The sequence below is a fragment of the Sphaeramia orbicularis genome, chromosome 19 (genome assembly GCF_902148855.1).
Source record: "Sphaeramia orbicularis chromosome 19, fSphaOr1.1, whole genome shotgun sequence".
In the NCBI taxonomy this organism is placed as follows: Eukaryota; Metazoa; Chordata; class Actinopteri; order Kurtiformes; family Apogonidae; genus Sphaeramia; species Sphaeramia orbicularis.
The window spans coordinates 42,222,017-42,238,114 of NC_043975.1; the positions used below are offsets into that span (position 1 = coordinate 42,222,017).

The following is a 16,098-nucleotide window of genomic DNA, read 5'->3' on the forward strand; positions in this document are numbered from 1 at the left end:
ATATATATGTATGTAGTGTTGGTGTCCACCCAGCCAACATCTAGACTGACTTCAGTTTCAAATGACTGAACAATAGCATAGAAAAGACATTAGGTTCAACTAAATACAACACATATAGTGAGAACCACTCAGACAGTGAACAGAGGAGCAAAGGCACCAGAATGTTCTGAACCTGAGTCTGATTTATTTATTTATGTATTTGTATTTATTCATTTATTTGCACATCATAAAACAACAAGAGAACATTAAAAAAACAACAACATTCAAACAAGTAACATCATTGTGCAGGAGAGGTTAGAACCCAAAAAGGCTGACATGAATAAAAAATACACAGGGAAAAAAAAGAAAGAAAAAAGAATAATATAAAATACAATATAACTGAAATAATAAACTAACATAAAAACAATAAAAATGCAAATCACATTACAAGTCATCAAATACCAATCAAATGACATACAGCCGTACTTTTTTTTTTTTTTTTTTAATATAAATTCCAGTCCTTTTCAGATACTTTTAAATAATGATAAAGATGTTGATTGAAGTTCAGGTGGTAGATTCACACAGTATGGAAAAGTCACTAGTGTCAGTTTACTGTTTTTAGGTTCAGCCACTAGAACCAGAACCTTTCATCATTGAGCTGATCCACCCTGGTTCTGTTGGCTCTGTTGGCTCTGGTGGTTCCGGGTCTTCAGACCAGGCCCGGACTGGCTAATCGGGAGGACAGGGACAATTCCCGGTGGGCCGGTATAAATATTTAGGCCGCGAGGGCCGGAGTTCACTGTAAATATATATTATTTTATTTTATCTTTTTTTTTTTTTTTTGTGGGTGGTGGGGTTGATCACGTAAGCTGCTGCTGCTGTTCCTGGGCCACCACCCCTCTACTAGCAAACTGTTTTTTTTTTTTTTCTCTTCCTCTTGTTTGCAGATGCGCTGTGACCTGGCGTAACATGTCCTTGCATATGGTTAGTAGCTCTACACTGTAGCTGTGGAGCATATACGATCTGTGCTCTGTAGGCTATGTGGATGGTCAGCTGTGTTTGCTGTTTGAAACATGGATAATTAAAAGAGCAAGGGTGGTGTGGAGAAGGCAAGAATTAAAAAGAGGAAAGCTCTTGAAGCAAACGCAGCCAAATGTGACAAAATCTGCAACTTTTTCACAAAAACGACCTCCCAGTTGAAACAACTAATGAGGACGATGAAATGGGTAAACCACCTTTCAAGTTAGTTAATTATCGAGTCAATGAATTGTGTGGCATTGTGGCGTGGAACAACGTTATGCAGTTTAAATAATAGTATGATGTGATGCCACGGAACTGGGAAACTTTGTCTTGTAACTCCTCAGAGTCAGAAAGCAGATCCAGCAGCAGACACCAGCCATGAGCCCACAAGTCCAGAGTGGGCAGGTAGGACTGCTCATAGAGTGAAGATTATTAGAATAAATAGGCTCCTATGAAGAGTATGGTGTAGGCCTGTTCAATATGAAAGGTGCTCTGAGATGCTCCAGGATTCAGCACTACATGAATGAAACTGACACCAAGGCTTTGCAAAATAGAAGATTTGTGCTGAGAGTTATGACCATTTTTAAAATGTGCTTTAGTGTCAGAAGCAGAGCCAGGAGCCAGTAGTGATGAGGGGATTGTTCCTGTCAGGATGGAAGGAAAAGGTGAGCTGTTGGAACAGACTGTGTGAACAAGCATTAGTTCCAGTAAAACCACTTTCCATACCCAAACGATAGTACTGGCCTATTTTATTTTTTATCATTAAAAGTGAGACAGTAAATACACAAAGCCCACAACTGAAAGGCAATGGCATAAAGTAATATCAAATAAGCCTGCATATTTTGCCAATGTAAATATCTGAATTGGTTAAGTAAGTCAAAATGTCTGTAGATATTATTTTTTATTGTGATACAGGTGCAGGCGAGTCTAGAGAAACTGGAGGAAGTGTGAAAGGGAGAGCAGAGTACTGATGACAGAGGAGCAGCTCAGCAGCACAACCCTGAACCACTAGGCAGAAATGAGACAGATGAAGACGAGTCTGTTGTTAGCTTTGATTACTTTGCTCACCCTCAGTCACAGGATATACAAACATTTTTTTCTTTTCATCCTCATCAAACCCCTAATATCACTATACCAAAAGTTTTTTAATAGCAAAGTTGGAACAAACCGCAAGTGGCTGACTTACTGTGAAAAAAATCAGTCTCTCTACTGCTCTGTTTGTCTCAGGCTTTGCAGAACAGTGTGTAGACCTAACATGTAAGGTTATAATTTCATGATTTAATTAATAATAGTTGGTCGTGATCTAAAGTGGGCCGGTCTGAGGTATGAAACTCCAGGGCTGAAAATGAGTCTCAGTCTGGCCCCGCTTCAGACCATGTGTCTGTGTCTCTGATGTTATGACTCCAGTCCAAACCCCAGTGTGGATGGGGACTTTGGGATGGACCCGTCTGCCCCGGGGTGACTTCACATGCGCGTAGCCCGGGGATAACCCTGCGTGCGCGTGCCCGTGCGCGTGCCCGCGAGCTGACCCAAGTTTGAACCCGCGGAGAAAGATATCATTTTTAAAACACACACACACACAGGTTAAAGTCTGTTTATTGTACTTGTGTGAGTCATGCTGAGGGCAGAGCGGTGTTAACCATCATTGTATCCTTACACTAATATCCTGACTGTTCTACTGATACATGAGGACAGGAGAAAAGAAAAGAAAAGAAAACACTTTACTGTCATTGCAGAAAAAACACTGTACAGCAACGACATTAGTTTTCTATGTTCTTTAAAGTGTTCAGAATAAAACACACACATCAATTCAAAGAATAGTCGAGAATAAAACTAAAAATACAAAATCACCCAGAAAAGCAGTCGGAGAGCGCAGACCTCCGCCAAGGAAGATCTGCCCCCACCCCGATCACTACCAAAATGTAATCATTTGTTCTTTGTGCCAGTATCAAGCTTTCCTGAAAATTTCATCCGTCCATAAATTTTTTTGAGTTATCTTGCTAACAAACAAACAAACTCCGATGAAAACATAACCTCCATAACCGTTCCTTGGCAGGGGTAACAAACCCTGGCAAAAACATAACCTCCTTGGCGGAGGCAATTAGGTAATAAAAACACACCTAAAGCGAGTCCAGTATCAGTCAAATGTGCAGGTGTCAGTGATGACTCTAATGTCAGGTATTAAGTCTTTAAAGCGAGTCTGGGTCTATTTTCTTTACAGATCAGCTGATTTACACTGACTCTAGAAAGTGTTTATTTGATTCAGATCAGCCACATAAACTGTTCAGGAAACTGTGATGAACGTGTGTTCTGTTCAAAGTGGCACAAACAGGAGTGGAACCTGCAGACCAGAACCTGCAGACCAGTCTAAACCCAAACAGGAGTGGAACCTGCAGATCAGTCCAAACCCAAACAGGGGTGGAACCTGCGAACCGGAACCTGCGGACCAGAACCTGCAGACCAGTCCGCACAGCCGCAGTCAGTCTTGTGCAGTGGATGTGCGGCTGACGCACAGCAAGCGCATTCACCGGCTCTTCTGTCTTTAAATGTGTGCTTTAAAGCCGTTTTGCTCTTGAATGCAAGCACCACCACGGGCCGACACGCGGGGCTTAAGCAGTGGGTGTGGAACCGGGCCGCCTCAGTCCCACAAAGGCGTCTTCCATTGTCTGCGGGAAATCTTCACCTTTTCTCAGTGAAATCTGCTGTAGTCAGATTGTGTGCGTTCAACAGGAGGTAAGGATTAAAGCTGCGGCCCTGGAACAAATGGCGTAGCGGAGGCGGCCAGTCCAGGCCGGAGGCGGAGCCGGTGACACCCCCAATTAAAGATGAACTTTGTGTGAACTAATTTATCTGAGGGAGTAGAAGGTGAGAGGCGGACAGACAGACAGACAGACAGACGGCTATAAAAGAGCCAGAGGGGCGGACCGGGGCTCAGTGGGGGCACTGGAGTCGCATTAGACCAGACCAGACCGCCATGGCTCTGAACACCCTGTTGGCCTCCGTCCTGTGCACCCTGGTCCTGCCGCTCCTGCTGATCCTGGTGGCGCTGAAGCTGTGGGAGGTGTACACGGTCCGGGGCAGAGACCCAGGCTGCCCCCGGCCCCTGCCCCCCGGATCCATGGGTTTACCCTTCATAGGAGAGACTCTGCAGCTCATTCTACAGGTACTGCACACACCGACTGACCGACCGACCGACCGACTGACTCTGCAGCTCAGCCTGCAGGTACAGCACACACCGACTGACCGACCGAACGACTGACTGACTTACTGACTGACAGACACTAAGGTTCATCTTGCAAGTACAGCACACACAATACCACACTGGACTCATTGATTGATTGATTGATTGCCTTATCTGCTGCTGTTGGGTTCCATATCCAAGCACCTTCTGTAGTCGGACTACACCTACTTTTCAAACCACTGTAGATCACTTAAATCACTGTTACACTTAAATCACTGTTTCACTTTATATCTCTGTTTCACTTTATATCACTGCCCTGAAATGTGCAAATACAATCAGAAGTCTGTATTTACAGTATTGTACAGGAAGCTCTTTTAGAGGTAGTTCTTTAGTTCTTTAGCATGTGTCTTTTACAGTGTACTAACCTTAATGTCGACCTGGTACTAACCCACTGTTGTGTTGTGTTTTGGTCTGTCTGTTTTTTGTCCTCTCGTGCTGTATGTAAAGCTGCTGAATACTGGAATTTCCTTCGGGATCAATAAAGTATCTGTCTGTCTGTATGCCTGTCTCTGTCTGTCTATCTATGACACTGCTGCTGTAAACAGACTGACATGCACACTTTATATTCTATTGTAGTCTGTTCTTTAGACCACTTATTTAGTCTGGTTCTTGTTCTATTTGCAAAAACATGCATGACATTTGACAAGATGAGAGGGAAACGGTGTCTCAGTTCTCTGTGTGTTTAACATGGAGATCATGTCAAAGTTCTAATTAAATGTTCATTAGTTCCGTCTAAATGCACTCCCACCTCTGGCACCAACACGAACACTTTTCATAAAAGTCTAAATCAGATGCCAGCGCTTCCGTCTGTGGAAGTGTTCAGTCCATCTTTTGTGTCTATTTGTCTTTTAAAGGTGCAGTCTGTAGGAATTCTGTTCTCAGTAATTATAAAATGGCCTTGACTGTCACCAGACATTAAGGAATCGTGTTCATTTCAAATACTGATCTCACTGACAGTAGTAGTCCAGCCAGAATATTTACATTTGAAAAGCTCAGTGTCAGCCCCGAAATGATGTTTATGTTGTCATTGCGTGTTTTGGTCTGAGGCTTCACCCATCACCTGTCTGCCAATCACAGAGTCAGAAGCCTTTGTTTATCCAGGTTGGCAGTTCCCACTGAGCTGCAGCTGGAACATTTCTGATCATAAATGTCTGACGTTAATAAACCTAAAAGGACTCTTATTATTCCCAAATACGTCGTGACAAAGTGAGAAACAAAATAAGGATATGTGTAGAAGATGATATAGAAACATGGAGACGACTGAAAGAGGAGAAGAATTTGAAGACCGACGCCAGCTCTGCCTTAGTTTCACCACTGGTAAGAACCACTGAGAGCCAGGGCCGCGGTCTCTGCACCCGGTCCCAGACCGTCGGTCTCTGAACCCAGTCCCAGACCATCGGTGTCTTCTCCCGGGGCCAGGCTGCAGTGTCTTCTCCTGGCCCTGGTGAACAGACTGCCGGTCCGGGACTGGTGAACAGACCGGGTACCGGTGAAGGACTTGTTGCTGTCCATGGTATCTACTTGTAGTTCAGTGTTTTCTGTGGAAGTGACCTACTCATGTAGCGGTGTGTAATCTGAAAGGGGGGGTCGGTCGGTGGAGGGGTACGGTAGCGATCCGTGCCGCTTTTACTTCATGGAAGTAAAAGTGAAACTTAAGGGTCATTTCCCTTTTCCCTATCTCCTGAATCTGTGCAAACTTTCATTTGAGTGGGCAGGACGTTTGTTATATTATAATTATGTAGACTAATTCTAGTGACGATTTTTTTTTATATGAAATTTATGGTGTGGTGGCAAGGATTAGAGGAAACGCTAGTAGTAGACACTTATGCTTGATCTGGCAACCCCTAGTCTGGGGGGAGGAGGAGAGGATACCATGCTCTGCAATATTTTGAATGTGATTGCAGTACCAGTTTGGGCCACAATCCTACATACGGCACCTCTAAATGTCGCCGTAGCCAGTCTGGGCTTCTGTTGTAAACCTCTAAACTGGGGCTGATCTGTGTAAAACTGCGCCTCAGTTCATACTTTGCACATCTTTTCCTTTTCCGCTCAGAGGAGGAAGTTCCTGCGGATGAAGCGGCAGAAGTATGGCTATATCTACCGGACACACCTGTTTGGGAACCCCACGGTGCGCGTCACCGGAGCGGAGAACGTCAGGCACCTCCTCCTGGGGGAACACCGGCTGGTGTCGGTGCAGTGGCCCGCCTCCGTGCGTGCCATCCTGGGCTCCGACACACTGTCCAATGTGCATGGAGCCCAGCACAAGACCAAGAAGAAGGTACACACACACACACACACACACACACACACACACACACACACACACACACACACACAAAGATATGTCACTGCATAAAGGAACCATTCTACATCCATTTCCACAGGTGTTCTTCCAAACCAACTTAACCCTTAAAAACCCACAACTAGTTTAGTTACAACTTCCAAATGATGTTTTCTTGTTTTCCCAAGTTACTTATCATGTTAGTTATATTATCCTCTGCATTTTCCGTGAAAATCGTGTCGTTTTCTTATATTTAATTCACTGATCATGTAGATGTTCATAAAAGAGTAAATTCAAAGGTTATTCTATCAGAAACAGAAAAAAATGTGGACAAAGTGACATGTTCAACTAAATCTGTCATTAATTGAACATAAACCCAGTGTGTCCATCCACTGTCATTGATCCAACTCCGTGGGTTTGACTGAGGAGTAAATATTGGAGAAGATGATGGTGTTTCCACGGTAACTACAGAGCCTCTGAACATCCAAATATGGTCATATCTGATTATGATTTAAAGCTGAGAAACTGCATTTTACTTCAATTATTGACACGTATTGATAGAATCAGTGAATCAACAGGAATTAAACAGTTTAGATTAGTGGATGTCTGGGTCTTTAAAGGTTAATATCAGATTTAAGGGCCCGTGGGATTCTTACATTTACAGAGTTGTATAATTATTGGTAAAACATTAGGCGTTAAAAGCTTCTCCTTTAAGTTGCAGTAAGTATAAACCCCATTTTTAAAGCAGTAAATCCTGGTTGTGCACTCAGATGTTTTTAAACTCATCTTGGTTTAGTTAATGTTTCAGCCTGATTAATACAAAATACAAGTAAGAAAAGAAAAACTACATACAAAGTGTATTTAATAGTCTAGTTTCTTAGATCGTATACTGAAGGACCTGCTGAACTCTCTCTTTATGACTGTACTGTCAGTTGGACTGTTCTCATCACTCTTCTGCAGTGTTTTGACTACGTGGTACTGGCTTGGCTCGGCTCGACTCGGCCTTTTTGCATTTCCATTACAAAAAAGGACCTGGAATCTGGTACCCGGTACTAGTTTTTTGGTATTACCTCCGCCTAGGTTCCAGGACTGGGAACCAGATACTAAAAGGTGACGTGTAATCACTGCAGACCACTGATTGGTCAGAGTTGTCTCTGTGACCTGCCCTTTTACAAAAAACAGATGTGGAAGTTTGCAGTAAATGTAGCGGTAGGTTTTTCCACATGATGACAGTCTGTAAAACTACACCATGGTCAGTCCAGGAGGTTCAGTCTTTGGTGGTCGACGTAAAAATTTAGCATGAGCTTGATGAGACAGCACGTAACGAGCGAGTTTATCAGCACCTCTGAGCAGACGACACAGAAGTGACGTGCCACATCACTATTATGACCAGGTACTGTAAAGTCTGTAGTATCCTGTAATGGAAATGATCTCCAGGTTATAGAACCTGGTACCAGAGACAAACCGAGCCGTGTTGAGCCGAGCCAGTTCCACGTAGTGGTAACGCGGCATTTGAACCATGACAAACCCTTTTGGTTTTAGGCCTCATGGTGTCACTGGTCCGTGGGTCTGGGCTGATGGTGTCACTGGTCCGTGGGTCTGGGCTAACGTGTTCCCCGTTCTGCTTTGGTCCAGGCCATCTTGCGAGCCTTCTCCAGGGACGCTCTGGAGCTCTACATCCCTGTCATCCAGGAGGAGGTCCAAGTGGCTGTGAAGGACTGGCTGGGCCGGGACTCCTGCGTCCTGGTCTACCTGGAGATGAAGCGCCTGATGTTCCGCATCGCCATGAGGATCCTGCTGGGGTTCGAGCCAGAGCAGATAAAGATGGACGAGCAGCAGCTGGTGGAAGCTTTTGAGGAGATGATCAAGAACCTTTTTTCTCTGCCCATTGACGTCCCCTTCAGCGGACTGTACAGGGTAAGACCAGACCGGACATGGATCCCCTACATGTGTGTTTCAAGATCATTATTATTATTAACGAAAACTAACGAATTGATGAAAACATTTTCCTTAACTGAAATAAATAAAAACTGTACTTAAAATTATATTATATTATAATTTTTAAAAAAAACAAAAAAAAAAAACAAAAAACCTATAATTAAAAGAAAAAAAACGATAACTAACTGAAACTGTATTGTATGCTTACAAAACTAACTAAAACGGATAAAAATTATGGATAAAATTGCCTTCGTTTTCATCTTTGTCAATGTCGGATTGATACAAAATCGATTTATTTCGCTCGAGCAATTTTATCTACCGGCACCATACGACACTTCACGGTCCGTCACTTGTGGTTCACAGTCGTCTTCTGGTCCCCACTCTACCTGGAAACATGGAGACTAAAATTGGGAGAAAGCAGCAGAGTCCTGTCTGGGATTTATTTGAATACGACTGAGAAGAAGAGAAAAGATATTTTAAAAAAAACTAAAATTAATACTAAAACTAAGCATTTAGAAAAAAAATTAAAACTAATAAAAAATTAAAGCTGCAAGCAGCATTGGGCGGGACATCGCACCGGGCGTTCCGCCTCCCCCACGATCCGCCTCCCGTGACCGTCGACACCTCAGCTCCACTCACACCTCTCCGTCCCGATACCAGTTCCCACCCTTTAGTGTCTGTCCTCCTTACATCTCTACGGAACACCAGCGACCCTCTGCTGAAACCACCATCACCTTTAAAATGAGACTTTTATTTTGGAAACCCTACTGTGTGTATGTGCATTTGTTTTGTATGTGAGAGAAAGAATCAGTTTGAAAAATGAAGTGAAATTGTATGAATAAGTGAGTATAAAAGTGATGATTTACCACATTTAAGGCTTTTATTTTGAAAAAACCCTATTGTGTGAGCATGTGTGTCTGTGAGAAAGAGTACTTTTGAATGAAGAAACATTGTACAAACAGTTGAGCGTTTGGTCATAAAAATGAAAAGAAGTTGTGTAATAGACATTTTGTATTATTCTTAATTGGGGTTTTATTTAGAAAAAATGTAGTCCGTGTACTTTTGAATGTGTGCCAAATTTCCAATATCCACAATACAATGCAGTAAAACCTGTTTTTAAAAAAAAAAAAAAAAAAAAAAGAATTGCCTGGGACTTGAACCAGGGTCCTCTTGTTCAGTAGGCAGCTACATGAACCACTGCACTACAGACAGACAGACACTTGCAAGTGTGCACCAGGAAGAGTTTTATAGGGACTTTGTCATTGTGAAAAGTGAAACTAAACATTGTGTTCAAAAAATCGCCATAATTCCATAACCGTAGGTCATATCTGAAAAATTCTTTCACTTTTGGATTCTGCAGACTTGTGGAAAGTTAGTGAGGTATAACTTTTGTGTCAAAAGTCTGAAATGAATAAGCAGTAATTGCAGAAACGTAGAGTAACTTTCAAAGGCAGATTGCCAACTTCCTGTTGGAGTTAGCTCATGAGTGTCAGTGTATGATTTGTCGGCTCAATCAGACCAACATTTTGGCATTTGTTTCATGTTTCTGTGACATTCCTACTGGCCGCTAGGGGAGATTTTGTGTGTTTTTTAGTACATAGGTGGCGCTACAGAGTTCATTTTGGCACCCAAGGGGTTAATTTTGATACTGAATCAAAGTGTTCTGCAGCCATGACATACATGTCAAATTTGGTGAGTTTTGGAGCATGTTAAGGGGGTTAAATGGCAGTCTAAAGTGGAAAAAGTATGAAAATAAACAAATTGTTATAAATCAATAACCGTACATCCTATCTCAAAAATTTTAGCATGTGAGAGTTGTGCTGAGTCCCGTGAACGTGTAGATATGTCATATGTAGGGAAAAACTCCAAAGTGAAAAATGAGTTCCAAACATGGCAACTTTGCGGGCTTCTAAAAAAAAAAAAAAACTAAGACAGTTCTGGAAAAAGTACGAGATCACTTTTTTGAGGAGGTTTCACTCTATCTTTTGGTGCTATTTAGAAGTCAATACGACATACGGTGTCATCGGAGTTAGTTTTAAAAATTTGATTTTGAAAGGCATATTGCAAACTTCCTGTTGGGAGTTAGGTCATAAGTGTCAGTGTATCATTTGTAGTGCTTCTTACAACAAACATTTTGGCACTGGTTTCATGTCTCAACGACATTCCTACTTGCCACTAGGGCCATTAAGGTTTTTTTTCACATAGGTGGCGCTAGAGAGCACATTTTGTGAAGTTATCGGGTAAATTTTTTCATTTTATCAAATTTCTCGCCAGGCTTGACATGTGTGCCAAATTTCGTGAGTTTTTGAGCATGTTTAGGGGGTCAAAATCCAGTTTAAAGTGACGATAGTATAATAATAATAAAAAACGAACGAAAAACAATAGGGCCTTGCTTGCAGGCAAGGCCTCTCACTGTGTGAGAGGGCCTTACCTTTCGGCTCGGTCCCTAACTAAACTATAATGAAAAATCCAAAACTATTATAACCTTGGTGTGTTTGTGCTCGTTAGCTGGATTTAAAAGCCTTACACCTCCGTCCTGTTCTCCAGGGTCTAAAGGCAAGGAACTTCATCCACTCCAAGATAGAGGAGAACATCAAGAAGAAGGTTAGAGACTCTGACAAGGATCCCAAACACAGAGACGCCCTCCAGCAGCTCATCGACAGCAGCAGGAAGAACAGGGAACCTTTGAGCATGCAGGTGAACCTCCAACCAGGTCCATCCAACAGACCCAGGAGGATATGAGGTTTAGACCAGGTCCATCAAACAGACCAAGGAGGACATAAGGTTTAGACCAGGTCCATCCCACAGACCCAGGAGGACGTGAGGTTTAGACTAGGTCCATCAAACAGACCCAGGAGGACATGAGGTTTAGACCAGGTCCATCAAACAGACCCAGGAGGACATGAGGTTTAGATCACGTCCATCAGACAGACCCAGGAGGACATGAGGTTTAGATCAGGTCCATCAAACAGACACAGGAGGACATGAGCTTTAGACCAGGTCCATCAAACAGACCCAGGAGGACATGAGCTTTAGATCAGGTCCATCAAACAGACCCAGGAGGACATGAGCTTTAGACCAGGTCCATCAAACAGACCCAGGAGGACACTCACTGTTGGTCTGCTTTTCCTTCTCCAGGCCATTAAGGAGTCTGCCACAGAGCTGCTGTTTGGAGGCCATGAAACAACAGCCAGCACTGCCACCTCTCTGATCATGTTCCTGGGCCTGAACCCTGATGCTGTGGATCTGCTGAGACAGGAACTGATGGACAAGGTGAGGAAGTTCTACAGCGGCAGCTCTGCAAACCCACCACACACTGTCTTCTAGAATACGCTGTTGTTCAGAATTCTTCTGTTCTGATCTGAAACGGGTTGGACCAGTAAAAAAACTGCATGACTTACAAATAATGACAAGTCCAAACATGTTCTGTTTGTTTTTAGGGCAAAATAGTAAAATGATAATGGAAAATGTTTGTGTTTTCAAACTATCCTTGCACACAAAATGTGAATAAAATGAACAACCTGAAATTTCTGTAGAAAAACTAGTGAATTTGAACAGTGTGATCCCTGTGCTTATCATTTACACAGTGGATCTACACTGCCAGATGCTAACATTGCTAACAAATGTATTATTTAACATCAGTGGCGATGTCTCATAGACTGCAAGGGAAGCTTGGCTTCCCCTAAAATTACGAAAATTAAATGATTAAATATGTACGGTTGTGTTGACATTTCATTGACTAGAAATGTGTTAGAACACGTTCATCTCAAAGATGAGTTCATTCAGAATCAGCTTTATCACAAATCAGCGGACTCGATGTTGTTCACTTCTCATACATTCCCGTTGCGCTGTTTTTTCATATGATCTATGGTCAGTGCATTTGCCCGTAGACGCTTGGCGTCCATGTACTTCTATGGGACTTCATGGAACAGTTTTTTTCATTGCCTCAAAACTGGACGGTAACTGGATAAATGCCACGATGTTGTCCCGCCCCCAGATGCCCAGCATCTCTGGGGGTGAATGGAGTTGTGGGCGGACCACGGCTGGGCTGGACGCCGGGCTTCCACATGCTGATTGGAGGATCAGTCGAAAAGCTGAATCCCGTTTGATTGACAGCTATTTTGAGATATCCTCCTTCACTTGACAGAGTTCAGTTTCATACCGTCGTGCATTCTGCTTGTGAAATCGAGAGGGAAACCACTACGAAATTACTTGTTCATTTCTTGCACTGTAAATAAAATACACTCATTGTACTTCCGTGTTTCAATTTTACATAATTTCAGCGTTTTCTTGTTTACTTGGTACGATAAGGTCACTGACCATTTTCTTAAAAAGGAACGGAGGGCCGAATTTATGTTTAAATAACTTGACCATTTTTTATGCAAGCCGACAATGAGCTTCCCCTGTCTGAAAGACGAGCAGCCACCACTGTTTAACATATATTCTGTGTAATTTTTACACTTTTTTGTGGTTTTTTTTTGTTTGTTTGTTTTTTTACACGAGTCGATCACTAAAATATCCTCTTGTTGTCCAACTGAACAGCACATTCAGAGCATTTTTTACAATCTGGCACCAAAGCAGGTTTGGTTTCTACATCTAACTTCAGTACATTGAGTGAATATTAGTGTAATCTATCTGTTTAAATTTTAATAAGATGTACGGTTATGCACCATTAAGGGCATGGCTACTCACAGTGTGGAATTTTGGTCCTTCTGTTCAGTGAATAAAATATTTTTGCAGCCGAACTGCTCTGCTGTAACAGTGGTTAAAAAGTCACACTAAGAAGACCATTAAAATATTTCATATAGTTTACCTGTAATTGATGTAAATATGTAGTCTGTTTGCATAAATTTGTTAATGTTAACATGAATTCAGTAGTTTGGATTGGATTAATGAGCTAATCTTCTAATTATTATGCAACTGGCTTTAAAAACCTCAGACTGATGCCAGACCTGGTTTCATTTCTTTATTTTATTTTCAGTGTTAAATCTCCATTCCAACCGGCACTGTTTTTGTTGCTCCTAATCAGTGTTGGGCAAATTACTTAAAAAAAAAAAAAAAGTAATTATAGTTACTAGTTACTTTTCCCCAAAAGTAATTGAATTAATAACAGAATTACTCCTTCATAAATGTAATTGAAATATAACCAGGTAATGTAACCAAAGTAATTATTGTTACTTTTTTGAAAAACCTTCAAATATGTAAAAGGAAACTGATTTTTGAGCGCGTTTCATGGGCCAGTTTCATAGAGTAGAACAGCAGACAGGTACGTCATACCATAACTGTGGTGAGGCTGGGGTCCACCAGGGTCCACCGGGGCCCGGCTGGGGTCCACCACATAAGTGCATATCTGCAGTTATAGGAAGAAGATGCTCCTCAAGTTCATCCCACATCTCCACTTTTTTCAGTCCTCCTCCCTGATCCAGCGGTAAATGTCTTGAGTCCAGTCAGTCAGATTCACTGATAACTCCTCCCCTAAATTAGCTGCTCAAGTAGCTGCGTTCCAGTGAATGGGCTGTGCTGCGGACAACTCAAACTCGGACTTGTCATTAGTCGTTCAGGTGAAGGCAGCGTGGACAACTCAGACTCATGGACACAGGTGAAGCATGAAGGCGGTGTGGGCAATTTGAATATAAGAGTGGCTCGTAAACAAACGGCTCGCAATTAATCGGTTCTTATCATTCACTGAAAAATCGTTCAAAAGACTTGACTCGTCCGCGAACATCACATCTCTCATGCCTGGCTGAGCGAGCCAGGACAGATAACAGCTGTTAGATATTAGTGCATAGTAACGCACCACATTTCACTGCCGGTAACAACGTTGTAATGTTTCAAATGGTAATTCATTCGATTACCCGTCACTGGAAACAATAATGGTCCTCGCCCCTGCCTGTCTCATCCAGCGGGATGGACCCCCCATGTGTCCACCCTACTGCATCCTTGTAGACTAGAACTACATCTGCAAATGGACGTCCATCAGTCCTGGTGCATCTATAGCCTGTCCGTCCATGGGAGTGGATCTCTCCTTCACTGTGGTTCTCCCCGAGGTTTCTCCCTTTTCCCACTGGGTTTTGAGTTTTTCCTTGCCGAGAAGGAGGGTCTAAGGACGGGGGATGCCCTGGACACTACTCATTTTCTTGCTGTTCATTTGACTGTTGTTTACTCTAACTGACTCTGTAAAGCCCTTTGAGATAACCTTGTTGTGATATTGGGCTATACAAATAAAGTTAAATTGAATTGAATTGAATTGAATTAGTAACACCACTATTTTTAATGCCATTATTTCCAGCACTGCTCATAATGTGTGTGTTTCCTTCAGGAGGAGCAGGGCATGGACCTCCAGACTTTGAACATTGAGTCCTTGGAGCAGTTGAAATACACCAGTTGTGTCATTAAAGAGACTCTGAGGATCAACCCCCCCGTCCCCGGAGGCTTCAGGGTGGCCCTCAAGACCTTTGAACTCAATGTAAGTTCCAAAGATCTTTGTGAAACGATGGGAAATTTGAAGGTTAGTCATGAAGTCAATGTCCCTCAAACCTGTCGCTGTGTCTCCTTCAGGGGTTCCAAATTCCCAAAGGCTGGAACGTCATCTATAGCATCTGTGACACCCACGACGTGGCCGAAGTTTTCCCCAACAAGGACGAGTTCCAGCCTGAGCGCTTCATGACCAAAGCAGACTCCTCCTCCAGGTTCCAGTACATCCCGTTTGGGGGGGGCTCCAGGATGTGTGTGGGGAAGGAGTTCGCCAAGGTCCTGTTGAAGATCTTCTTGGTGGAAGTGGTCACCAAGTGTCACTGGACCCTTTTAAATGGACCGCCCACCATGAAAACTGGACCTACTGTCTATCCTGTGGACAATTTGCCAACCAAGTTCATGAGTTATGGACAAACTTAAAGTTGCGTTGGGGTAGTGTAGCGTTAAGTGTAGGGGTTTTCGGAACTAAAGTTTGGGTTCTCCTGGTTCTCCAGGCTTCACTAACACACCTTTCTGCTTTTTGCATGACATGATGTGTACATACTATAGATGGTTGAAGAATGTATATTTGGATGTTAATACGATGGATTTGTAAATAGACCTGAAGGTTGAACTGACTTAACAAGAGGCACTACAGACATGGAACATTTTAAATGGAACACTTTAAACAGTCCACATGTGTATCTATAGCATCCTGTACATATGTAATGTAGTCTGTTTATATAACTTTTGTATTTTACCCAAACTTATTTAAATGAGTCATGTTATATTGTATGGGCTTTTTATTTAATAAAAGGGTTTTGTGAAGAATGTCATGTCATTTGATCTTTTTTCCATCCTCCATCATGAAACCGACTCTGTAACAGTTAGAACCAAGTTATTGGACTCAGTTTGAAAGGGAACACCATCATGTTTAATGTTTAGTAGAGCCATCAAATGTCCTCTGTTCACATCCTCTCCGAGGCTTTTACAAAATTATGAAATTGTCCAGTTTTTTTTACTATTTTTCACAGAACTCTTTAAAGATGTGGGAGACTTTCGTGACCAATTTTTCATCAAATCTATCCAACCTCAGTCATATCCTGAGTGTCATTCGTCTCTTAGTCCGTCTGTCATTACTCACCTGAATCTCTTCTTCATGGTGAACAGTTTCTTAGTTCCATCC

At 42.5% G+C, this 16,098-nt stretch overlaps 1 protein-coding gene across 1 annotated transcript; it reads left to right on the forward strand.

Moving 5' to 3' along the window:
- Window positions 1–3,950: 3,950 nt before the first annotated feature.
- On the forward strand, window positions 3,951–15,735 carry cyp26a1 (cytochrome P450, family 26, subfamily A, polypeptide 1). Its single transcript, XM_030163083.1, has 7 exons — window positions 3,951–4,162; window positions 6,294–6,518; window positions 8,157–8,438; window positions 11,007–11,156; window positions 11,598–11,732; window positions 14,779–14,925; window positions 15,018–15,735. Exons 1-7 carry the CDS (start codon window positions 3,974–3,976, stop codon window positions 15,351–15,353), a joined length of 1,464 nt encoding a protein of 487 aa, XP_030018943.1. The 5' UTR covers window positions 3,951–3,973; the 3' UTR covers window positions 15,354–15,735.
- The last annotated feature ends 363 nt before the right edge of the window (window positions 15,736–16,098 follow it).